The sequence below is a fragment of the Schistocerca nitens genome, chromosome 1, assembly GCF_023898315.1.
Source record: "Schistocerca nitens isolate TAMUIC-IGC-003100 chromosome 1, iqSchNite1.1, whole genome shotgun sequence".
In the NCBI taxonomy this organism is placed as follows: domain Eukaryota; kingdom Metazoa; phylum Arthropoda; class Insecta; order Orthoptera; family Acrididae; genus Schistocerca; species Schistocerca nitens.
The window spans coordinates 568,444,703-568,472,533 of NC_064614.1; the positions used below are offsets into that span (position 1 = coordinate 568,444,703).

Consider the following 27,831-nt stretch of genomic DNA (forward strand, 5'->3'; position numbering starts at 1 on the left):
TTTGGAGCCCTCTGTATACTGATAAATGGCATATTAAATCACTGACTAGATATGACAATCCGTTGTAGTACCAGTTTCGAACAGTAATGTATAAATGTGAAATTAATCCTGTTAGTTGCGAGGCACATCTAGCCTTTTTTTGTTATTCTTATACTGTTGCAAGTTTGTAAGAAAATGACTTCCGTTGTGTAGCGGTCCAAGAAGTCCACATTCGTTTGAGATTACGTTGCAACTACTGCTTTTGGAAAACTCGCTGTTGCATCCAGAATACATCATGTATTATTATTATTATTAATTATTATTATTATTATTATTATTATTATTATTATTACTGTAAACTCTGACAGTACAGCTAACACTTTACATCCTTCACTTCACATCACCCAACGGACGTAGACTTGTTTCCTTACCGCGCACACTACCCATTTCGTGACTTTTGTAGCTTTGACAGGGAATAACTTTATGCAAAACCTGACGTAGTACCTACCAAAAAGAGTTATATTTCCTTTCTTGTCCTCGTCCATCTGAACTAGTCCTTCTCTGACTGTATCTAAATCGATGGGAGGCTATAGTTTCAGGTTCCGTTCCTTTCTTTTTGCAGTAACGTGTTCTCTAACGAAGTTGCTATGGTTTGCTGACGGAGAGTATCATCTGCCTCCCTCTAGTGTATCGTGTTCTGCCATAATTGTGGTTACCGCCACAACGGGCTCCTTTCTGGACGCAGGATCTGTGACGACAGCAGTTGCAACACGTTTGTGAGTGCTCATTAGCTCAAACCTTGCGGTGGCAGGCGCCGCCAGCAGCTGGCCAGGCAGCGAGCAGCAGGGCTCCGTACAATCCCCTCCCCTCCCCGCCCCTAGGCTCCACGGCTGGGCGCCTGCCAGTATTCGCGGCACGGACACTCTTTAAGAAGGGCGCGTCGCGCAATTACCAGCCGGGCCGTCCAAGGACACCTCATTGCCACCACCCACCGTGCGCGTCTCCAACACTCACACCAGCAGCGCTTCAATGAAAGCCCGTGGGCGGGCAGCTCCTCAACGCCAACATCCCGTATTTGAATACAAATCTCTACGTCATTTCCCGACCGATGGGAAGTGTACCAAAAACAAAGTGGTATTATACTTCCCCGAAAAACATCGCACGTTCGATTTTGAAAATAATGTCAAGAAGAACGGCTTGTCGCCAAATGACGATGCACGTAAGATGTGACATTTTGGTTAGTCGTTAATTCCAGTCCATACGTTGCGACTCAGTGTCATGGATGTTCGTACCACATACTGAAGTTATTGATGCTGAATCTCTCCGCATACCCTATCGCAGTTTGTAGATTGTGTCTCTGAGTCGTGTGGCTTCCGTAATGAGTGATTATGCAGCGCGATGTTCTATTCTTGTTGTTATGAATATTCACGGAAATGATTGTAGACAGCGTGAACTAAAGCTATCAAATATTCAAATATTCTCACCTCCACACCTCTCACAAGTAGTTCGCCGGACGATGTGGCCGAGCGGTTCTAGGTACTTCAGTCTGGAACCGCGCGACCGCTACGGTCGCAGGTTCGAATCCTGCCTCGGGCATGGATGTGTGTGATGTCCTTAGATTAGTTAAGTTTAAGTAGTTCTAAGTTGTAGGGAACTGATGACCTCAGATGTTAAGTCTCATAGTGCTCAGAACCATTTGAACCATTTCCCAAGTAGTTTACTGTGCTCACCCAACGTACAAATTACTATCAGTAGATTCACGTGCCCTCACTCCATAAAACATTCCAGCTTATTCATCAGGAACTGTACGTCAATACGTCTCAGCCTCTTGACACGCAAATGCTATTAATGTAAAGTCCCCCCTCCCCGTTTCCCAGGCATCCAACTCTGTTTCTTTTGAGCCGATAGCACTAATAAAAAACACGAAGAAATTTTTCTCAAAAACTGTTTTGATGCAGTTCTCCACCAAAACTTATCCTGTGAAAGCCTCTTCATCACCGAATAACTACCATAAAAAAAATGGTTCAAATGGCTCTGAGCACTATGGGACTCAACTGCCGAGGTCATTAGTCCCCTAGAACTTAGAACTAGTTAAACCTAACTAACCTAAGGACATCACAAACATCCATGCCCGAGGCAGGATTCGAACCTGCGACCGTAGCGGTCTTGCGGTTCCAGACTGCAGCGCCTTTAACCGCACGGCCACTTCGGCCGGCAACTACCATAAACTACACCCATTTCGAACTGTTTACTGTATTCAAGCCTGCGTCTCCGTTTACATCCACTGCCGACTTTACGATTCCTTGATGCCGTGAAGCGATCCTTCTTTTGATGAAGATGAACCACAAATTCCTTTTTTTCCGTATTTGTTTCAGCACCTCCTCATTACTTGTTAGATTTACCCACACAGTCTTAAACATTTTTCTGTAACACAACATCTCAAAAGATTCTGTTCTCTTACTTATTTGAACTGTTTATTGTCCACACATCATTTTCCTTCAAGGCTACACTCCGTACAAACAACTTTGGAAAGGACTCACTAACTCTTAAATTTATGTTCGATGTCAACAAATTGCTTTTTTTCATAAATTCTTTTCTTGCTACAGGCAGTCTGCGTTGTATATCCTCTCTGCTACGGACTTGATCAGTTTTTTGCTGCCTAAATAGCAAATATCGCCTGCTACTTTCAGTGTCCCATGTAACGTAGCTTATAACGATATGTGTACGTAGTGTGTATACATAAACATACAGTTATAAATGTCCCCGTTCGTAGCCGCTAATTATAACAATATGTTACTTTTGTGCTGTAACATATAGCTATAATCAGCGGTGGAAACATATTTGCGAACGCCGACCGTGTGCGGCTATTTCTTGTTGGATCGTCTGATCAGTCGGAAGTTGCATTGCGGAAGAGAGTAAATGCCTATTCAAAATGTAATTATTTTGAATAGCTCAACATGAATTTCCTAAGGGACCGTAGTTTATCATTCATTTACCTGTAGAATATGGCGCGGAGAAAATATTTCACCGCATGCAACTTCCGTCCGATTTCGACGAAAGAATTCGTGACTGTGAACACTCTACTTGGCAGAAACATAGAGAAAATTAAATAATTTCATGAAGAAGTGAGACATAGATTCTATATTAAATGAATAGTCCATACACCAGTTCCAATTAACTCTGAATTTATGGCAATTAATAGACGAACTTACACTGCAATGAAGGATTTAACATGGATGCCGTTTTGACTGGCACTTCTCGTAATGAAAACAATTCCTTTGACGTTTTCACATACACGTCGCACAATAAATCTACTGCTAGGCACTTTTAGTATTACACATTTACTTTACACTAGAACAATATTAATTTTAACGATAATAATACGGCGGCAAGACATGCGCGTCCGACACAAGTTACAGGAGACAAGAGAAGAATGAGTAACTGTTCATCGAGAATATCTCGTACATAAAAAAAAATGTGTAAAAAAGTGTTCTTCTTCTGTCCGTTTTTCGCGCCGCGGTTTTCAAAGTCAATAACTCACAGCATCCCTGACGGCGCTTCGACAATAAACAAGTTACGTCACAGGTCGTTCACCTTTTACATTCTCGCAACATTATTTGCTAACTGTAGCTGTTGCCGAGCGACTGCTCGATTAGTGAATGATTTAAAATGATAAGGCAATCACATAATGTTACAAGCTACAATGAATATGCCTATGTTCGTCACTGAAAATGGACTCGATAAGCAACCTGAGATGTCAGTAAAAGGAACCTAACCCGCTTAACACTGTGTGCGTGTTGTATGAGTGTCAGTCCTTTAAACCCTCAACAGATCGTTACATGAAAAACTTAAAACTTACATTTGGATAAGCTGTCTGACTGCGTATTTGAATATTAAAAACTACAGGAACAAATGAATCTGCAACAATGAATACCAAAGCTATCTGACTCCGTTTTTGAACAAGAATTTACAAGTGATACAGAATCTGAGTTTTGCAACGAAATTTACTGGATTAGAGTACATGACATGTTGTGGTGTGTCAGTGTCTCTGTTCTGGCCCTAAGTTTTGCACTCACCTCTTTCGATGACTACTTTTTTCCATATGATTTACAGCAATTCGTAGCAGCATGCAGCAGCAGTTACTAAAGCTTATTGTTATTAAGAATGAATTTGATAAAAAGAAAATTGCTTGGGTCCTGTTAACTACTAAACAACTTGTGAGAAGCGATTTCATAGATTAAGTCTGTTTAAAACTTCAGAATCATCATAACCCATAACCAATAACAGACAATGACAATTACAATGACATAGGTATCAATAATGGCTGAATGCCGGATTAACAAGTTATTTCAGTTTCAAAGTTACATTAACATTTAATAACCACAGCATATTTATTAATTAGATGTGGAGAATAATTATTATTATTTGGAGGATAACGAGGCTTCTTTTAACTGACAAGCAAACATGGTATATTGCAAACTCGGACTAGCAATCACGAGCCTAACACTGCAATTGGTTTTGTACTATGCTTGCGAATTTTACCTTGAATTCCCAAGCGTAGTTAAGCCATCTAAATCTCCTCTGGCTATATAAATGAAATGAGACCTGGAGTTTGGTAAGACCTGCCATCACCGACGTGAGGGCAGCGTGACACGTCTTCTGTCTCCGTGCTCTTCTCGACCGACACTACTACTTCCACTCTCGCGGACATACTTCGTCTCACAACAATGCTTAGAATCGCGCTCCCATATTTCGCGCTCAGATTGTTACTATCGATATCTGATTGCTTACACAATACAAAGAATAGTGTTAAGTTCGCTATACTGTTTTCAGTGTAATGTAGAGTTCTGACACGCTCCTTACACCCATTTCATAATCTAATCCCCTCAGCATACCCTAATTTAATTCGACTGTATTCCATCACCTTGTTTTACTTGATACTCATCTTATAACCTCTTCTCGAGACACTGCCCATTCCGGTAATTGCTCTTTCAAGTCCTTTACCGTCTGTGACAGAATTACTATGCCATCGACAAACCTTCAAGTTTTTATTTATTCACCCTGAACTTTAATTCCATGTACAAATTTCTCCTTGGTTTCCCTGTGGTATCATTTTCAAAGTACAGGCTGGGTGACATAGGCAATATTCTACAACTCTCATTCCCTGATCAACTACTGCTCCCCTTTCATGACATTGGATTTACATAAATTCAGGCTGATTTCTGTACAACGTGTAGATAATTTTTCCCTCAACGTATTTTACGCTTGCTACTTTCAGAATTTCTTCAGGGGAGAGGTGGTGTGATGCCACGCGGATTTCCATTTTCTTCCCGGTTCGAAACGATGAATCTATGTTTCATCGCCTGTGACGACGTTCGACAAAAAATTAACACCATCAACCTCGTAACGCGCAACCAACTCTACATTGTTGGTCTTTCGTTGCTCTTCATGGTCTTGTATTAGGCGGCGAGGAACCCAGCTAGCGGACAAGTGTGTCAGCACTAGCAATAGAGATGTCCAGTTGTGCAGCGAGGTGTTCGTTTGCATCCGTCGATCACCTCGAATGATAATGTTCGCATGTTCTAGTATTGCATGAGGCATAGTTGCTTGCGGTCGGCCAGCACATGAGGAATCGGACAGGTTTGTGCGACCTTGTTGCGATGATGACACACACATCGCCGAACTACTCACCGTTCTTTTGTTCAGTGTCAGATGCCCGTAGATATTCTGCAAGCCGCTATGAATATCTCTGGTTCTCTGGTATTCCGCCGAAAGAAACTCAATGAGAGCCCTCTGCTTGGAACGCACCTCAGTTACAGATGCAATTTTGAAGGCTACGTATAGCACTTCTAGCTGTCGGAACTTCATAAAACTCTAGGGCCTGTCCCACAACAAATTCCAACTGTTTTTCAGCAGAAACTGGTCGAGAAAAATAATGTGTTACGTTAGTTTTTGAACGTCTCCCATATGTACCGCATCTTATTCCTGCCCTCTTCCTTGTCAAGTACGTGGTTGCCTTCTGAGTTGTTAACAGTGATGAAGGTGCTTGGCTTTTCTCTGAAGGTCTTTCAAATTATGTCTGCAGCTCGTGGTCTAGGGGCTATTTTTGCTACCTCTGGATCACGGGGTCGCGGGGTCGATTCCCGACCGGGTTTGGTATTTTTCTCTGCCCGGGGACTGGGTGTTTGTGTCGTCCTCATCATTTCATTATCATCATCATCATCATTATCATTCGTGACAGTGGATACATTACACTGTGAAAAAAACTGGACTGTGAAAAAATTGGGACTTTGTACGGGTGCTGACGACCGCGCATTGAGCGCCCCACAAACAAAGCATCATCATCATCATCATCTTAAATTTTCCTACAGGCATGTCTTCCTGTTCACTACTTATTCATGCGTTGCGTGTCTTATCTCTCCACTGTGCTCTGCCAATTTGCCCTTTTTGTCAGTCTTGGTTTTTAGATGTTTGTATTCCCTTTACGCGCTCCATTTGCTGTATCTTTATATTTCCTTCTCTCGTCAATTAGATTCAGTACCTCGTGGGTAATCCGAGGGTTGTACTGGATATTGTCTTTCTTGCGTATTTTATCATCCACTATCTTAACAATTTCGTCTCTAAAGTGTACCCATTCGTTTTTTATTGTCCTCCTTACCTTTTTTTGGCTAATGATTGCCTAATGCTCCCTTTGAAACTCTGAACAGTCTCTGCTTCCTTTAAAGTCAGTACCGCCATTAGAGTGTTGTTTGTTTACAGTGTTATTTACAGTGTACCATTTGCACTCACACAATCATGATTTCGGCTTCAAAGTGCCATTGTCAAGTGTTTTAAGTGTTATAAATTGCCTACGATGTCATACTGTCGTATTAAAATACACCATCAGACACATTGTCTAACAGTCGATATTTCTGGCAGAGCCTACTGCTTTGTTTCATTACTGAGTAACCATCTTGACTGAATGACAGGGCCGCGCGGGATTAGCCGAGCGGTCTATGGCGCTGCAGTCCTGGACTGTGCGGCTGGTCCCGGCGGAGGTTCGAGTCCTCCCTCGGGCATGGGTGTGTGTGTTTGTCCTTAGGATAATTTAGGTTAAGTAGTGTGTAAGCTTGGGGACTGATGACCTTAGCAGTTAGCTCCCGTAAGATTTCACACACATTTTTTTGAATGACAGGTCGCCAACGACCAGAAGTAGTGATGACGGGGATACGACGGAAAGGGTGATTCAACCTGTCTCAGAGATGTTAAACTCTTACATAATTTCAAGTAATGTTTGACCGCAGAACCTAAAATAAGAAAAGCTGTATACTTCGCAGTTGTGAGAGGAATTCTACTATCTGTTTCAGATAGGAAGTGTAAAAATATTAAAATATTCTGTTGATGATAATCGATTACATCAGCGAGTGTACGTTTATCACCACCGTTTGCTGATTCAGTTACGCCAGTGGCCGTCTGATACTCCGTATAAAACATGTACTTTTTAAAGAATTGGGCTGGCTAAATTATAAAAAAAAAAAAATGGTCCGTTTCAGGTTCGCTGGGTAAATGGTGAAATCGTATGTGAAGAATGCAATGACGTCTGATGTCGGTGTCTGTCGATGACGTTACCCTGTCAGTAAGCGTTAGTTTCCAGCCTGTAGCGTGTACGAGCTGTGGCATGTACTGGAACTGCGTGCGCGGCGTGTTGCAGAGGCGGTGGCGGCGCGCGGCGGGCGGCGACCCGCTGTCGGGCGGCGCGGACGGCTTCCTGGCCAAGTTCGCGGGCGCCGGCGACAGCGAGCAGGAGCCCAGGCCCTTCTGCTGGGGAGACCGGCTCGCCGTCGACCCGGCGCTGCCCTTCCACTACCGGGTACGTACCTGCAGCTCAGCACCCCGCTCCTCTACCCTACTGTCCGACTGTAGACTACACGCAGTTAGTGGTGAAAACAACAGTCTTCGTTGCAGCATTGATTTTATTTATTCATAACGCGCGTCTCGCATAGTACAAAACGCCTTCAGATTGATTAGTACAGTGTTGGTAAGTGGGTTTTGGGAGCCATGATTACGGCAAAAAAAAAAAAGACTACCCTCGTCATATACAGGGTGGTCCATTGATAGTCACCGGGCAAAATATCTCACGAAATAAGCATCAAACGAAAAACTACAAAGAACGAAACTCGTCTAGCTTGAAGGGGAAAACCAGATGGCGCTATGCTTGGCCCGCTAGATGGCGCTGACATAGGTCAAACGGATATCAACTGTGTTTTTTTAAATAGGAAACCCCATTTTTATTACATATTCGTGTAGTACGTAAAGAAATATGAATGCTTTAGTTGGGCCACTTTTTTCTCTTTGTGATAGATGGCGCTGTAATAGTCACAAACGTATAAGTACGTGGTATCACGTAACATTCCGCCAGTGCGGACGGTATTTGCTTCATGATACATTACCCGTGTTAAAATGGACCTTTTACCAATTGCGTAAAAGGTCGATATCGTGTTGATGTATGGTTATTATGATCAAAATTCTAAACGGCCGTGTGCTCTGTATGTACATAGAAAGAAGGACCCTTTATTGTATGATTATATCATAGCGTACAAACACTGGTAGCAGTTACTTCTGTAAAATATCTGGGAGTATGCGTGCAGAACGATTTGAAGTGGAATGATCATACACTCCTGGAAATTGAAATAAGAACACCGTGAATTCATTGTCCCAGGAAGGGGAAACTTTATTGACACATTCCTGGGGTCAGATACATCACATGATCACACTGACAGAACCACAGGCACATAGACACAGGCTACAGAGCATGCACAATGTCGGCACTAGTACAGTGTATATCCGCCTTTCGCAGCAATGCAGGCTGCTATTCTCCCATGGAGACGATCGTAGAGATGCTGGATGTAGTCCTGTGGAACGGCTTGCCATGCCATTTCCACCTGGCGCCTCAGTTGGACCAGCGTTCGTGCTGGACGTGCAGACCGCGTGAGACGACGCTTCATCCAGTCCCAAACATGCTCAATGGGGGACAGATCCGGAGATCTTGCTGGCCAGGGTAGTTGACTTACACCTTCTAGAGCACGTTGGGTGGCACGGGATACATGCGGACGTGCATTGTCCTGTTGGAACAGCAAGTTCCCTTGCCGGTCTAGGAATGGTAGAACGATGGGTTCGATGACGGTTTGGATGTACCGTGCACTATTCAGTGTCCCCTCGACGATCACCAGTGGTGTACGGCCAGTGTAGGAGATCGCTCCCCACACCATGATGCCGGGTGTTGGCCCTGTGTGCCTCGGTCGTATGCAGTCCTGATTGTGGCGCTCACCTGCACGGCGCCAAACACGCATACGACCATCATTGGCACCAAGGCAGAAGCGACTCTCATCGCTGAAGACGACACGTCTCCATTCGTCCCTCCATTCACGCCTGTCGTGAGACCACTGGAGGCGGGCTGCACGATGTTGGGGCGTGAGCGGAAGACGGCCTAACGGTGTGCGGGACCGTAGCCCAGCTTCATGGAGACGGTTGCGAATGGTCCTCGCCGATACCCCAGGAGCAACAGGGTCCCTAATTTGCTGGGAAGTGGCGGTGCGGTCCCCTACGGCACTGCGTAGGATCCTACGGTCTTGGCGTGCATCCGTGCGTCGCTGCGGTCCGGTCTCAGGTCGACGGGCACGTGCACCTTCCGCCGACCACTGGCGACAACATCGATGTACTGTGGAGACCTCACGCCCCACGTGTTGAGCAATTCGGCGGTACGTCCACCCGCCTCCCGCATGCCCACTATACGCCCTCGCTCAAAGTCCGTCAACTGCACATACGGTTCACGTCCACGCTGTCGCGGCATGCTACCAGTGTTAAAGACTGCGATGGAGCTCCGTATGCCACGGCAAACTGGCTGACACTGACGGCGGCGGTGCACAAATGCTGCGCAGCTAGCGCCATTCGACGGCCAACACCGCGGTTCCTGGTGTGTCCGCTGTGCCGTGCGTGTGATCATTGCTTGTACAGCCCTCTCGCAGTGTCCGGAGCAAGTATGGTGGGTCTGACACACCGGTGTCAATGTGTTCTTTTTTCCATTTCCAGGAGTGTATAAAATTAATTGTTGGTAAGGCGGGTACCAGGTGGAGATTCATTGGGAGAGTCCTTAGAAAATGTAGTCCATCAACAAAGGAGGTGGCTTACAAAACACTCGTTCGACCTATACTTGAGTATTGCTCATCAGTCTGGGATCCGTACCAGATCGGGTTGATGGAGGAGATAGTGAAGATCCAAAGAAGAGCGGCGCGTTTCGTCAGGGGGTTATTTGGTAACCGTAATAGTGTTACGGAGATGTTCAGAAAACTCAAGTGGCAGACTCTGCAAGAGAGGCGCTCTGCATCGCGGTGTAGCTTGCTCGCCAGGTTTCGAGAGGGTGCGTTTCTGGATGAGGTATCGAATATATTGCTTCCCCCTACTTATACCTCCCGAGGAGATCACGAATGTAAAATTAGAGAGATTCGAGCGCGCACGGAGGCTTTCCGACAGTCGCTCTTCCCGCGAACCATACGCGACTGGAACGGAAAAGGGAGGTAATGACAGTGGCACGTAAAGTGCCCTCCGCCACACACCGTTGGGTGGCTTGCGGAGTATAAATGTAGATGTAGATGTAGATGCTGCTCGGTATCCTGGACGACATCAGCCAAGTGTGCGGACCGTTCGCCGGATAGTTACGTTTTTTAAGGAAACGTCAACCACGACCTGCAGCAAATGATGATGTGCAAGTAGATGTTTTAGCTGCTGTCGCGGCTAATCTGCACATCAGTAGCTGACAAATTGCGCGAGAGTCGGGAATCCCAAAAACGTTGGTGTTGAGAATGCTACATCAACATCGATTGCACCCGTACCGTATTTCTATGCTCCAGGAATTGCATAGCTGCGACTTTGAACGTCGTGTACAGTTATGCCACTGCGCACAAGATAAATTACGGTACGATGACAGATTTTTTGCACGCGTTCTATTTAGCGGCGAACTGTCATTCACCAACAGCAGTAACGTAAACCGGCATAATATGCTCTATTGGGCAACGGAAAATCCACGATTGCAACGACAAGTGGAAAATCAGCTACCTTGACGGGTTAATGTGTGGTGCGGCATTATGGCAGGAAGGATAATTGCCCCTCATTTTATCGATGGCAATCTAAATGGTGCAATGTATGCTGATTTCCTACGTAATGTTCTACCGATGTTACTACAAGATGTTTCACTGCATGACTGAATGGCGATGTACTTCCAACATGATGGATGTCCGGCACATAGCTCGCGTGCGGTTGAAGCGGTATTGAATAGCATATTTCATGACAGATAGATTGATCGTCGAAGCACCATACCATGGCCCGCACGTTCACCGGATCTGACGTCCCCGGATTTCTTTCTGTGGGAAAAGTTGAAGGATATTTGCTATCGTGATCCACCGACAACGCCTGACAACTTGCGTCAGCGCATTGTCAATGCATGTGCGAACATTACGGAAGGCGAACTATTCGCTGTTGAGAAGAACATCATTTGGAGCATTTATTGCATTAATGTGGTATTTACAGCTAATCACGCTTTAACAGCATGCGTTCTCAGAAATTATAAGTTCACAAAGGTACATGTATCACATTGGAACAACCGAAATAAAATGTTCAAACGTACCTACGTTCTGTATTTCAATTTAAAAAACCTACCTGTTACCAACTGTTCGTCTAAAATTGTGAGCCATATGTTTGTGACTGTTACAGCGCCATCTATCACAAAGTGAAAAAAGTTGTCCAACTAAAACATTTATATTTATTTACGTAGTACACAAATATGTAATAAAAAATGGGGGTTCCTATTTTAAAAAAACGCAGTTCTAATTCTTTTACTATACAGGGTATCCCATTTTAATCTATACCGCCCGATACCTCTGGAGCTACATAATTCTGCAAAAAAAAAAAAAATACTCTAGTAAAGTTGTAATGCTTGAAGGTGGTATGGAGTGATTACCTCGATATGACGTTGAACCCTGTTTTCAAGGTCAAGTTAATTTTTGCAAATGGTAACCCTTATTTTTTATTCCATATTCGTATTCTACTTGAAAAAATACACATTGTTTGTAGGGAACACTTCATTGTAATTTTCCCAGGTTATCTCTACAACGAAGCGAGATCGGGAAAAATTTTCAGTGAAGATCTTGTATGGTTTCTGAACTTTGTCCACCGGTGAAATTTTCGTGAACCCAGTGTGCATCATGTGGTGGTTGCCCAGAGGGCTTCGCACAACGTTAGCCCTGATAAGGGTTGATTAACATGGTTCTTACTGGAAATTTAGGATCTCAGATGCTAGACCAACTGCCCATTTTGACGAGATTTTTCTAAGTCCCAATAGACGAAATTCGCCCGAGTTTGACGAAGTGGAATTTTTCTAAATCCCTTAACACACATTTCTTCTAAGGTCATAAGAGAAAAATTTATGAGAGTCACGCCAGTCAAAAATCATTCTAAGTGAGCACAGCTGAGAAATTTTCTGTCTCCAAAGGCAAAATTTCTCTGAGGCATCAGTCATGATTTCCAATTCCCCGACAGTGACGCTTATTAGTTAGCCTCAAAGCTCCACCCTTATCTTTTCTGATTCTGCCGGCACAAGCACAATGCTGGTCTCTGATTCACCACCCTCCAAGTGCTGCACATTGGGTTCCGACGGTATCTGCTTTCAGGTAAATCCGTACTGAAGAATTTCAAGGCCATTTCAATTCACGAAAATTCCACCAGTGGACAGAGTTCAGAAAGCATACGTGATTTTCATTGAAAATTTTTCCCGATCTCGCTTCGTCCTCGAGACACTGGTAACCTGGGAAAGTTACAATGAAGTGCCACCTATCGACAAACCATTGGTTTGTCGAAAAAAATGTTTCCTACAAACAAAGCGTATTTTTTCACGTAGAATACAAATATGGAGTAAAAAATAGGGGTTACCATTTGCAAAAATGAACGTGACCTTGGTTTGACCTGGAAAACAGGGTTCAAGGTGATTTGGAGATAACCACTCCATGACTCCCTTCAAATCTTACAACTTTTACTAGTGACTTTGTTTGCAGATTCATGCCGCTCCAGACATATCGGCCGGTATAGACTAAAATGGGACACCCTGTATATGACACGGGCAGTCTATTTTTTGCCGATGCCCTAATCGTGACACACAGAACCCACTTACCAACACTCTAATTATCAGTCTGAAGGTATCTTGTATTAGGCGAAACGGGCGTAAGCAATAAAATCAATTCTGCAACGAAGACTTGTTTTCACCACGCCACAAAATGAAAATCCGTTTATACACGTAGGCATTCAATCACCGACATAGTCAACACACTGCAGCGGCTAGAGAAAAACGATACCATCACACAAATGTAAACACCTCACTTCCGGATATTATTACTTCGTTTCCTGTTACGCTTTGACTTTGTATTCTGTTTTCCCCTCAAAATCTCTAGAAGTTTTCCTTTTCGCCAATATGTCGTTGCGACGTGTTAATCTACCATCACGTACCAACTTGTAGGCTTGAAATGACGAAAGTTTCAGGAATAGTTTGCGAGGCGATGACACAACAAGTCTTCCCCCAGACTTAAATCATCAGATGGTTCAAATGTCTCTGAGCACTATGGGACTTAACATCTTAAGTCATCAGTCCCCTAGAAATTAGAACTACTTAAACCTAACTAACCTAAGGACACCACACACATCCATGCCCGAGGCAGGATTCGAACCTGCGACCGTAGCGGTCGCGCGGTTCCAAACCGACGCGCCTAGAACCGCTCGGCCAAATCCGGCCGGCCTTAAATCATCGCTGGGCTTCATGTCAAGCAATTTCGGTTGGTATTACAAACCCTTTTAAGGTCCACTATCTCCAGCATCACCTCTCAACGAATAAGAATCGTTTCTTTGCGAGGAATTCTGTGAACTCCCATTGACTGTCAGTCTTGGTTTTACTACTAGATCCACAGGCGAATATAAGCTCTTACGGATTCCGAAGGTATCCGTACACCATATTAGGTGGGTATTCACATTATTTTGCCCACTTTCTGTATAATATTGTTCAATACAGTCAGTTTCTGCCTTAAACAAAATAGAAATTGGAACATCAGTAACAGAAGTACACGCGAAGCCCGTTTTTATGCACTGGAACGTATTTATGTAAAGGTTACGCCCACCACCAGTTCCAACACATTGCTGTAATCTGAGACATGCCCAGAATCACTTTCTGCTGAATCTCCTCCTCTGTGAGATCCAGTTCTTCCCAAACGTGCTAAAAAGAGCTTATATGAGGACCTTGGCACCCGCTAAAAAAAACTGAAACTGATGGCAGGAAATTACCCATAGAGCAAGTTTGCTTGCATGCAAATATCATTGTTAAAAGTCACTGATGTTTTAGTTTAAAAAACCTTTTATGCTTTTATGAACACAACAATTATTAGAGTGAAGTTCTTCCATTCACTGGTGCTTGAACTGAGCATTGTTTGCAATACTTTTAATCACTAAAGAGTTAAAAGAAGAACACTCATTAACAATAAAACAACTTCGACGGGCCTTGCCCTTTCAGTAATCGAAAACTCAATGAAATACCTGAAGAAAAATGTTTAAAGATAACGAGCTTTCACTCGGCAGCTGCCCCAAACAGTTACGCACACCCAATGGGCTTCTGCCCAGATGGACATAGTCTCGCAAAATCAGTCAATTGGTATTCTAAGAAAGATCATCAAAAATTCGTAACAGCAAGCAACATTAAAGTTAGAAGGCATTAAGCCCGCCCGGCTAGCCGTGTGGTCTAACGCGCTGCTTCCCGAGCGGGAAGCCGTAGCGGTCCCCGGCACGAATCTTTCTGGCGGATTAGTGTCGAGGTTCGGTATGCCGGCCAGCCTGTGGACGGTTTTTAAGGCGGTTTTCCATCTGCCTCGGCGAATGCGGGCTGGTTCCCCTTATTCCGCCTCAGTTACACTGTGTTGGCGATTGCTGCGCAAACACCGTTTCTATGTACACCCATTTATTCTACCACGCAAACATTTGGGGTTACACTCGTCTGGTGTGAGACGTTCCCGGGAATCCACTGTGGGCCGCACCGCACAATAACCCTGGGTTCGGTGTGGAGCGGCGGTGGGGTGGGTGGACTGCTGTAGCCTGTTGTGGGGCTGTGTACCACTGAGGGCTACGGCTGGACGAAGCCTCTCCGTCGTTTCAGGGTCCCCGGTTTAATACAATACAATACAATACAATTGAAGGCATTAAGAAACCTTTAACGGGACCTGCCCTTAAATCAATGAAAATTAAGCTTACAGTTGAAGAAGAATTGTCAAAAGTTTACCGTGCTCCTTCGCAAACCGTTATGCAGCTAACAGACTCCCTTCCAGAGAAGCAGTTAACATAAACACAACCTATAGCCCTCACAAGCTTTAAGGAACTGAGATACTAAATTTCGTTATCCACATTACAGTAGCAGGCAGTGACAGAGTTCTTGTGTGAGAGTCGACGGACACATTGTAGCTGACCATGAAATACGTCAAGGCAGAAACTTATAAAACGACTATAATCAAAGTAGCTTCAGAGAATCGCATGTAATGAAACTGAACTTACGAAAAATCACAGCACCAGTAAAACAGGTGCATAAAATTACAATACATTTGCTATCAGAAATACAAACTAAGTGAGCACGACACCTTCGCTTATTCCGTAGCTGCCTCAATCGCAGTGGGCTAATGCCAGTATTTTATCTTTGGTTGCCGTTGGTGCCACCCGCAATGCCTCTACGCTCTTCATAAATAAAGCTAGAGAATAGAGTAATAAACGGGCGTCTAAAACAGGGACCCATGATTAGAGTACACATCATGGCACGCACATCAACCTTAAATAATTTCTGCATCTCAGACGTGAACTAATAACAATTTTCGTAAACTGAACAGGGCTGTGAGAAACACACTAGGAGCTGAGTTCGCAGATCAGCGCTAAGTAGCGCGCAACTGAGGCCAACACTTTTAACGGACTTTATTCTCCCCACTGGGATTCAAACCCGGAGCATGGAAGTTGAATGTCACTGACACTACAGAACACAATTCGTAGCTTTGCGAAAAACAGCCCTGCTAGGCAGAGCGCAGAAGGTGGTCGCCGTTCATTCCACTCCGGACAGACACGGTCAGAGCACAGTGCCAGTATTAAAACTGGCGGCACAAACCTAGTGCCACAAGTAACAGACCAAAGCAATGCTGGCCGCTACCGCACCCGGTTAGTTGCTGCTCCAATAACACAACTGCCCAATCCTGCGGTAGCGAAAACCGGCCACTCACTTCAGCATCACAACGCCACCTCTCGGCCCTCACACCAACCGTCCTTCCTAAGCGCTGCTTAACAATCATTCTTCCCTGCGGCGCACACCACCTAGACCACAGTCATAATCTATATCTCTGAGCCAGACTGCGATCGCGGAGAAAACTCGATACGCGCGTATCAAAAATCATTGCGTCTTGGGGAGTTCTCTCGGATACGCCTGTAGCCTGGAAACAGACACTGTTCTGCTGCAACGCTCCATTCTCGAAGCTCGCCTGCATAGAGATAACCACTAGACTGAAAATCCTGTCGAGGTAGTACGAAGTAGTCATCATGGACTGGTGGCGATTTCACATAAACCTAATCTTTTGCCAGAAATGTGAAACCTCTTTTTTGCCATGGTGGAAGCTTAATTCAATACTGGAGATGAAATCGAAAGCTTTCGGTAGCGCAGCATGACCTTTCCCGTCAGCAGCAGCAGTACATACGTCCATTACACAGTACTACACTTTCTCCGGAGGCCGAGGATCGAGATATGGCTGTTAGTAGCGTACAGTATCGCAGCTGATGTTGATCGCACATCCTTTGTGGCACCCAATTACAGGAAATATTCACACCATTACCTGTCGGATCGGTCCTGCACAAGAGTTTCCCAAACTGTATTCCTGGAACAGTGGTGTTCTTTAGAATGGGAATAAGTGCTCTGCAAAAAAATCCGTTAGTAAAATGGCCTTTTGTCGTACATTTTATTTTTAAAAAAATTGTTATGATTTCTGTGTTATTAGTTATGATTTAAAATTGAATTAATCACTTAATAAACAAGTCTCATTTTTAAAAAAATCATCAATTTTATGAAACTTTGAAATAAACAAGGTGTTCCATCAAAGTAGCAGCATTATCAAAGTTGTCTGTCAGAGGGAAAGTTCTGGAACCACTGCTGTAGATTCATGTTGTATAGTAACAGCAACTACAGTTCTCGCTGACAACCCACTCTTAAACAGATCGCATATCTGCTCTACCTCTCAAATGGCGCAATTTTTTGTATGATGCTCGTACTTTTTCCTCAAATAAACCTTCAGAAGTGAACACCGCAAGTATTAAGTTTCGCTGTTGTTGAGGCACAATGAGAACACGGCTCAGGTAAACAGTTTTTTTTAAAAAACGATATATACCAAACTACACCTCCTCCGGAGAACAATTAATCGCTACAAGTTTGTGATAGTTTTAGCACTGAATCTATAGAAGTCCAACTTAGGCTGAAAGCCGTAATGGTGAAACAGTAAAAGTTAATTTTCACTCGGAAGTAGAACAAAATAGCGTAGTGAAATTTGACTGTCGATGCCAAGCCCCTGGTCGTCTCTGATGCAGAGGCCAAGTCCCTGCCATGCTGCAGCAGGCGCTGGTGGCTCCTTCGGTCGGCGGTAGCTGGTGCGGCCCAGCGTCGTATGTAGCGAAGGATCCGACCGCGGCTCTGATTAGGGGAGTACGGGTGCAGTCCGTGTCTGGCCCAGAGCTTGACGGAAGATGCCTCGGAGAAGCTTTGTGCCACCGTAAACACCCAGGCTGCATAGAGATACAGAGAAACTATTTGCTATCACGTGACCCGCGGAGACAAACAGGTCCGCGAGGCCAGCGACCTCTAGTGGTGCTTCCACTGCCACCTGCTGGTCTAGGTAGCGCGCATGCCGGAATTCTGTCATCTACTGATGTAACCCCTTGGAGGTTAGGCCACTTGGTACACCACTGCCGTGAGAAGGGTTGCCGCTCTGTAGGGCGTACAGCCAAAGTGCAGCAGCGAATCACTTCATTTCACATAATGAATATCAGATAATCTGTAATGGCCTTCATTACCTTAAGACGGGCTCTCCTCAGTACATTTTTAGAGTCTTACGAATAGCCTAACAGTCATGAAGCCACTAATTGTTAGACCTAGGACTTTTTAAGTGCAACACCTTAATTTTTTTCTATTTGTGTAGTTGTAAATGGTTTATGATACAAAACAGCATTAAATAAGAAACTCCAAATTGAAATTTTGTTGCAGCCTTTTCCACCTTTTTCCTTAGTCAGGTCATTTGAAATATGTCCTTCTTCTTCCACACCTTTAATTCTTTAATGACGAATTTCGTTTACCCTATTTTTGAGACCCAGTGCGGAATTTCTGGGTTTAGGCCAGAAAAAGTTTCTCGTGAAAGACATATATTCAAACGTTTCCTCAACTTTTTGGATTCTGAAAAACAGTAAAAGAGACAGATATGTCCCACTCTACCTTAAGTGAGCTGTAATACGGAAGAGTTATCTTGAAAATTTGCTTTATCTTATCGAAAATTAATATTTCAATCATCGCCGAATAAATTCAAATATTTCATGACTGCTACACGTTTTTGATAGAATATAGTTAAGTTATATTTATCACGGGATTGCTTTCCAAATGAGTACCTTTCTTCTTCGTCACACTCTCAAGATAAGCTTCACAGTGCCCTCCAGGCACTTCGAATTATTTATCAGGCCGTTGACGTTAGGCCTACCTTTTAGATTCATTGTCTGCAATGCTCTGACATTCCCAACGGCGATCTTCAGCCTCGTCGGACGTCTTTTTCGGCAATTGCAAATTTAAAAGTTCATCTGCTACCCCGGCGTCGACCCGCCTATTCTAACACATGTTCATTGTTAAAAGGAGAAGAAGGATATGAGGGAATATTCTTACATTTACAACGCTTTACTTCCCTTGGAGAACTAAACGTTTACACATCACATGTTGATCCAACAGAAGTAAAGAAGATACCATAATATTTTCGGAAGAAATGCTTTAACACTTGGCGTATAGTGAAAAGAGAAACGTAATTTGGTAATTCTTATCGTCAAAAATAATAAACCAAAGTTTTTAGAAAAAGGAAACTGTCAGATAGACAAGAAAAAATTGATGAAACACTAACACAAATAACCCTCATTAAAACAATAATAAAATAAGCAAATTAAGCGACTAATTTTGGCTGTCTCCGTTACTTACGTAAATAAATTTCGGAAATTACGAATACTTCTGACAAGGTTGATTCGGTAAGTATGTTAGTTCTAACAGTGGTTACCGCGAAGACTGTCTGAATCGTGCCGGTCTAGTAACTACCCAAGGAGTTGCAATAGTTGGACGTCCCATACGTCATACACAGTGGCGAGTGCTGCTTGCACGACTTATGATGATCTTCTGTTTGTTTATTTTTCTGCTTATTTGCGTCAATGATCCCGAAATCCAAAATGAGTGCTTGTAGAATGTACAACAATGTTAAATACGAGGGTTTTACATCTACATCTACATACATACTCTGCAATCCACCATACGGTGCGTGGCGGATGGTACCTCGTACCACAACTAGCATCTTCTCTCCCTGTTCCACTCCCAAACAGAACGAGGGAAAAATGACTGCCTATATGCCTCTGTACGAGCCCTAATCTCTCTCATCTTATCTTTGTGGTCTTTCCGCGAAATGTAAGTTGGCAGCAGTAAAATTGTACTGCAGTCAGCCTCAAATGCTGGTTCTCTAAATTTCCTCAGTAGCGATTCACGAAAAGAACGCCTACTTTCCTCTAGAGACTCCCACCCGAGTTCCTGAAGCATCACTCGCGAGATGGTCAAACCTACCAGTAACAAATCTAGCAGCCCGCTTCTGAATTGCTTCTATGTCCTCCCTCAATCCGACCTGATAGGGATCCCAAACGCTCGAGCAGTACTCAAGAATAGGTCGTATTAGTGTTTTATAAGCGGTCTCCTTTACAGATGAACCACATCTTCCCAAAATTCTACCAATGAACCGAAGACGAGTAACCGCCTTCCCCACAACTGCCATTACATGCTTGTCCCCACTTCATATCGGTCTGCAATGTTACGCCCAAATATTTAATCGAAGTGACTGTGTCAAGCGCTACACTACTAATTGAGTATTCAAACATTACAGGATTCTTTTACCTATTCATCTGCATTAATTTACGTTTTTGTATATTTAGAGTTATCTGCCATTCTTTACACCAATCACAAATCCTGTCCAAGTCATCTTGTATCCTCCTACAGTCACTCAACGACGACACCTTCCCGTACGCCACAGCATCATCAGCAAACAGCCGCACATTGCTATCCACCCTATCCAAAAGATCATTTATGTAGATAGAAAACAACAGCGGACCTACCAAACTTCCCTGGGGCACTCCAGATGATAACCTCACCTCTCATTATGGAATCGAACCTTGAGATGAACGCTGGTAACTCTTTGCCTGATGAGAGTATCTTAAAAGGTTATACCTTCATCCTGTATTTGAAGAAAAGTATCACAAACCAGGCGAGTGGTAGCTGGTGATACTGGCTATTCTATCCTCTACGGGCTTAGCGCTCGCTGCCTTGCTTGTATAGATTGTATGGTCTGCACAGACACTTTTTGTTTTTTTTTAATAGAATTTTTATGTTGTGCACAAATTCCAACATCTTCTTAAACCATGGTCTTTTCCGGATTTACTTCTGACCAAAACGTAATTCTGGTAGCTGGTGTCGGATGTGTTTTGAGTTCTTGTGGTGGCATTTCCATAGGAAGTTTCACCCCCTAACACATTTTTCTTTAGAAGTCAAACAGCTGTTGACAGATATTTGGCTTCAAAAACCTTTTTATACAACGAAAAAATTTCATAAAAATTGTAATGCTCTATTTCGCCCTCGTATGGGTTGACTTTCCATAAAAAATATTGAAACATGTATTTTTTTCATTTCCAACCGAGAATTCAAATACAAGTTTCAGAGATTTGGCTTCAAAAAGGCTTTCGTACTGAAATATTGCCATAAAAACTTCCATCTCCTATTTTACCCCTCTAGGAGTTCAGTTTTCGAAAACACGTATTCTTTTACTTGTAATAGAGAAGCCAAGTACAAATTTTGTCACGTTTTGCTTTACAAATTGTTGTAATGAAATATTTCCGTAAAATTTTTCATACCCTTTTCACCCCCTTAGAGCACGAATTTCCAAAAACACTGAAACACACAATTTTTTATTTACAACCGGGAAGCAAAGTTCAGCGCTTCCATAGCGAAATATTTTCATAAAAAATCTCGCATTTCATTCACTTAGAAGTTGAATTTCCAAAAATACCGAACCACCTGCTTTTTATTTCTAAACGAAAAGACAAATACCAATTTTCACAGATTCAGCTCTAAAAATGCTTTAGTAGTTCTTTAATAAGGATTTATTTTCAAACAAAACTTTCACCCACTATTTGACCACAATAGGAGTTAAATGCCCAAAAATGCTGAACCACAAATTTCTTTATTTCTGACCGTGAAACTAAATATAGATTTTTCGTAGATCTAGCTTCAAAATTGCGTTAATAGTGACATATTTTCAAGAAACCTTTCATCCCCTATTTCACACCCTTATGGGTGACATTTAGTAAAATACCTTCTTAAGCGATGCCTATAGTACAAGATCAACAGCCTCTCCAAAATTCAAGTTTTGTCCTTAGCAGTGGGGTGGGCGATGACGAGTCAGCCAGGACATTTTCTTTTATACTGTGTAAAGAGATGGAACCACTAACAAGCAGAACGGATATGTATTGAATATCTAATGAAACCTATGCTTTTGTTAATTTTAATTTCTTGAGAATAGAAGCAAAAAAATCTACATATACATCAACGTCTACATCTATACTCCGCGAGACATCTTACGGTGTGTGGCGGAAAGCACCTCCGTTACCAATAACGTCTTTCCCTCTGTCTATTCAACTCGTGAATGGTATGTCGGAAAAACGAATATCTATAAGCCTCTGTATGAGCTCAAATTTATCTGATTTTCTTGTCGCAGTCATATTGCGAGATTTCAACAGTTAACATCCCCGTGACACACAACCCCTCTATTACAACGTCAGTCACTGCAGCTTGTTCATCATCTCCGTTATGCTGTGCTGCACTGAACGATCCCGTGACGAAACGTGTGGCTTTTCTTTTGATGTTCTCTATCTCTTCATCCAATCCCACTGGGTAAGGCTCCCAGACTGATGAACAATACTCAAGAGCCCGTCAAACAAGTGTTTTGTAAGCCACCTTGTTTCGTGGATGAATTACATGTCCTTAAGATATTTTTCCAAAGAGTCCCAGTCTGTCATTTAATTTTCCAACAGTTTGTCTTAGGTTTCCATTCCACTTTAGGTCGCTCTGGACGGTTACTCCTAGGTATTTTACAGTTCTGCTGTTTCCAATGATTTTTCACCAATACCGTAATTGACCAATAATAGATCACTTCCCCTATGTGCTAAATTTATTTATGTTCTGGGTCAGCTGCCAGATCTTGCACTGACCATCGATTCTCCGTAAGATTTCCTGCGTTTCACTAATGTTCTGGCGTTGCAGTCTTCGTGCAGAAAACTTCTGGCATTATCCAATAAATCGTTTATATATATTGTAAACAGTAATTCCTTTGTAACACTCCCTTGAGGTGCTTCATAAATTGCCTTTACATCTGTCGATGTCGACCTGTTAAGAGTAAAGTACTGAGTTTTTTATGCAAAAAGTCCTGAATTCAGTTACAAATGTGACCTGATATGCGGAAAGCTCGTATTTTGTTCAGTGAACCACAGTGCGGAACTGCATCGGGTGCCTTCCGGAAGACAAGAGAATACGGTATCAGCCTGGGTGGGCGCTGTCACCTCACGAGCCGTTTGTTCGTCTGAAAGAAAAAAAAAAAAGAAACAAAAATTTTACATGTTCAAATAGCTGTTTGTTCGTGATCTCTGCTGTCAGGAAGCTATGCCTCTGATCTCTGAAACCAGGATCTGAAAATTCTTACAAAATTTAGTATTGACTATCTTAATTAAATCACAAGATCAGTGACAGTTATGAAGTCAGATAAGATTACGATTTCATCTTTAAGGGTTACATGAGAGCTTTACATACCGCAAGACATCGATTGTTTTTTTTTTTTTTTTACTCAAACAAGTGAACCCCTTTTTCTTAATTTGGCACGACAGTCGACCATAGGCGCATTGCAGAGTTAAAAATTTCCAACACGCCCTAATGAAATTCTCTGGAGGTCAGCGTAGCTAATGCGAACATACGTGAAAACCATATTCAAAATAAACCAAAGGGAAAAAGAGAGATGTTACACTACCTTTGTCTGCGGCGCTCTGGATTGTATGGGCGAACAGAGCGAGCTCACGTTCTTTGTTTACGGAATCCATTTTGATTTTTAAAGAGGAGGTTTTCCTTCCCCAGAAAGTCATAATGCGTGAGTACAGAACATGTTCTACAATTTTAAAATAGATTGAGGTCAGCAATATGGTCCTATAAATATGTACATAAGCTCCACGATCATTCTTAAAAATAGAAATGACTATGCTTTCTTCCAAACGCTTTGTACACTACGTTGTACCAGTGACCTACTACCTGCTGGTTCAGGTGCCTTTGCACTAGTGAGAGATTTTAGTTGATTTTCTGGCTCAGTATCTATCTTTTTAATGTTCCTTCAAAAATGGTTCAAATGGCTCTGAGCACTATGGGACTTAACAGCGGAGGTCATCAGTCCCCTAGAACTTAGAACTACTTAAACCTAACTAACCTAACGACATCACACACATCCATGCCCGAGACAGGATTCGAACCTGCGACCGTAGCGGTCGCGCGGTTCCGGACTGAAGCGCCTAGAACCGCTCGGCCACTCCGGCCGGCTTTTAATGTTCCTACAATAGCTGAAAGTAGGAAGCTTATTACAATGTTCCGCAGTTACAATTTCGGAATACCGGATTCAGTATATCGGTCTTCTTTCTGTCATCTTCCGTTTCAGTGCTATTATCATCACCGAGTGACTTGAAAAATTTTACTTTCGAATTCTTTGAACGCTTCTCACAATTGCTCTCTATACTTTCATTATAGATTCCTTCAGATTTTGTGTGTCAACTTGACTCTGGCTTCACTTTAATATATGATGAAGCTCTCTTTGCATTCCTAATAACATTCTAACACGGCTGTTCTATCATGGTGGGTCTTCATTAGCCATCACAACGTCGCTCGATACACACTTGCCTAGGGTGTATGCAAAATTTATGAAAAGTTTCAAAAAAGCGTGTTTTGTGTTGTGACCTAGAGGATTAAATTCTGATAAAGTATGGCTAGTTCCTACAGATCAAGCTTTGTCATGGTGTTGGTGAGTTCCTATGGGACCAAACTGCTGAAGTCATCGGTCCCTAGGCTTACACACTACTTAATCTAACTTAACTAACTTACGCTAAGGACAACACACACACACCCATGCCCGAGGGACGACTCGAACCTCCGACGCAGGGAGCCGAGCGAACCGTGGCAAGACGGCCCACACCGGGCGGCTACCCCGCGTGGCCTTTGTCATGTTGCTTGTTTATTCCAGTCTCAAGTCTCTGTTCTGCAACTAAAAACACGAGCACGTGCATCGTGCATGCTATTCATATCACAGTAGCACTTATAGCCAACGTCTTCAATTATTTCTCGGATATATTCCAGTCTCAGTCATCCCTAATAGTTTCCACCCTCTGCAGACACAGTGATCTGCATCAGTTGGTCCTTCGCTTCCCATGAACTCAGATGTGGTAGAGAAAGCTGTCATGCAACGGAATAACGTGATGAAGAGGGTGGTCCTGACAAATGAGTCCTGTGTGTTGAATCTGGTAGAAAATATTAATAATCTCCAGAATGAGATTTTCACTCTACAGCGCAGTAGGAAAGTAGGAGACGAGGTACTGGCAGAATTGAACCCGTGAGGGCGGGTCGTGAGTCGCGCTTGGGTACGTCAGATTCTAGAGCACTTGCCCGCAAAAGGCAAAGGTCCCGAGTTCGAGTCTCGGTCCGGCACACAGTTTTAATCTGCCAGAAAGTTTCATTAATAATCTCGATAAAATGGGGATTATTCTATCTACTGAAATAAAAGATCGGTCCTATAGCCCCTGATTTATTACAAAACCTCTGTATCAATTGCATAATAAGAATTTTCTGACGAAATGATGTTGAGAGGAATAACGCTCAAAGAAACCAGAACAAATAATCTTCATCGACAAAGAGCAATCTGAGCTAATGATTGATTCATCTGACAAAGACCGCAGGTTTGGAAGACAGAAAAAGTCACCTTACAAATCACTGATGAAAGGAAACGATCGTGGTGTCCACACAGTGATTTCTCCGACATTGCCATAGGGCGTAGAATGTCACAAGCAACTACCTTAGCTAACTCGATCTTTAACGAGCGTTGGAACACCTAATCAGAAGTATCGTGATTCTAGAATCTAAGTTAGTCAAAACCACGCGCCTACCGAACGAATGATAACTATCATTCTCGTTCGCCTGTGCTGCAGATCCTCAGTATGATTTAAGCGGTAGGATGGAGTAGTGGTGACGGCTGCCGATGGATTGGTCGTTATATGCCATGTTCTCCCTCAGAAGTACCTCCCATCTCCATCCAAAGTCAGGGGAAGAGCTGGAGAGACAGAGTGTTCCTGCAGAGCTGTAGCATCCATATGTTTCCACTGAGCTGTCGAACCAGAGTCCCTAGGCAGAGCTGTATCCTCTCTGCTCTCCCAGAATTTCACATTAACTGTCTTTCGCCATTCGCAAGATTCCGTTAAATTCTGGCCAGAGATAGTGTTCGTAACAAATCTGCTAAACTCCCCTCGCAGGAAAAGTTTTATCAGCCAGCCAGTGGCTCGTGTTTTCGCGAGCACTGTTCGTAAAAGTTACGTACAAAATTACCACTCTTCACAGATGGTTTTATTTCGGCCAATCTGCGGTTCTCTCGTGTCTGTAATATTCTCAGGAAACGACCTGCTACCTCCCACTCTCTCGTAATTTTCAGGGGCGGCCAGTGTAGCTCGTGCCTGCGTTTTCTACGGAGTGGTCATGGACGCGTTATTCTCCTTACGGCATCTCGCCTCCACAAACGGAGAAAGGAAATTCTAAAACGCACTCAGCTGTTTATCTTCCCACTTTAACTTGCGATGTTTAACTGCAAGTGATGGCCCACTCTCCTGCTTTCTAGGAAGGCTGCCAGACACCAAACCAAATTCCGTAGAGCTGTGCTCTGACTGGATAACTTCGACTTGTAAGAATGGGCAGTATTCTGCAGAGGACCAAGTTTTCGTCATGCGTCATTATACCGGCGTTTTAAGGTAGAGTCGATAGACTCTCAAGCTTTAGTGACCACCGTATTCAGGGAAAACTTCTGCAACTGCTGGCGGTCGGCACCTGTCCTCAAAAAAATCAAGCGGCAGATTACGTGCCCTGCGTGGGGCTCATCGAGTGTCGGTAGCACTGCTCTTAGAAACGAAACCGACTCCAGGTGACTACTCTGAAGGCTACAGGATACTTATAATTGGTGGAAAATCTAAATTTTTTATGGCTTTATTAAATTCTATAGTCTTTCCTGATTACATTGTTATATACATTATAGGGTTTCAAATGAAAAATTTTAAAGTTATGGTAATGTATGCCGCCACGCCCCCTTTATTTCTATTACAGAAACCAGTATTATTTCGAAAATAACAATGAACTTTGTTTCCAGCGATTAAACGTATGATACATTGTATATGTTGGTAACAGTTGTAAGTAGGCTGTTTAGGTTTTCTTATTGGTAATGCCACGTAGCGCTCTGTATGAAAATCACTGGCTGTGCTGTGTGCAGTCTGTGGCTATGACAAAAGAATTCTAAGTTGGTTTGTTGGCGTACATCTACACTTTTTCCAACGATTGCACCTTGTAATTTAATCATACGTAACAGAAGTGTGGGGCAATCGTTCGACTTGTTGCATTTGCTAAAAACTGTTTCACTAATTACTGAAATGGGACTGCCAGAGTCAAGTACTGCCGTAAATTGTACGTCATTTACTGTAAAGTGAATCACAGGATATGCAATGTTATTATGTTTTACGTCGTGTTCCTGGAGTAAGATGTCCCTAATGTCTTCCATTTTTACGTAATTACTAGCTACGGCAGCTGCGTCGTCAGTTTCATAAGTACGTTTTGTGGCTGCCAGCGGTATGAGTCATTGCCTATTGTCTCTGATGGCGCGCGTCGTTCTTGGGATTTGGAGACCTAACTTCTAGAAAGTCACCTTGTCGAGAGGGCCCTGCCCTGTTTGAATCCCGCCAGTTCTGATGCAGTTCAGGTCTGTCGTTACGATCATATCGTCTGTCGTCATGTCGGTAGATTCCACAGTTTCTTTCTTGTCGGTCACGTGGTGGAGAATTTCTCCCTGAATTGTAACTGCGCGCTGGACCGTTGCGTCTATTCTGTCTCCCGTGATAAGAATTGTTTTGGTTCCCATATTGCCTGTTTCTCTGATTGTCTCTGTGATAGTCACTACCGCGGAGAGGTGATCTTTCCCTGTAATTATTAGTTCTCTGCCAACGGTTGTCATACGAGTGGTGTCTGTTTTGGTCACGATTTGTGTTGTGAGAATAGCCTTGTCGTGTCCAGTTATTATTTCTTTCACCGTGGAATTGCGACGGATGTGACCTGTAATTGTTGTGTTCCTGTTTTCGCGTTCCGCGATTGTCAGTGTCAATTTCTAATTC

At 43.3% G+C, this 27,831-nt stretch overlaps 1 protein-coding gene across 1 annotated transcript in view; it reads left to right on the plus strand.

Moving 5' to 3' along the window:
• The window catches only part of LOC126236399 (cyclic nucleotide-gated cation channel subunit A), a 587,655-nt gene that overhangs the window by 272,606 nt on the left and 287,218 nt on the right, over nt 1–27,831 (plus strand). Inside the window, exon 5 of the mRNA XM_049945692.1 lies at nt 7,670–7,828. Within this exon, the coding sequence (XP_049801649.1) occupies nt 7,670–7,828 (159 nt within the window). The remainder of the gene's footprint in view (nt 1–7,669; nt 7,829–27,831) is intronic.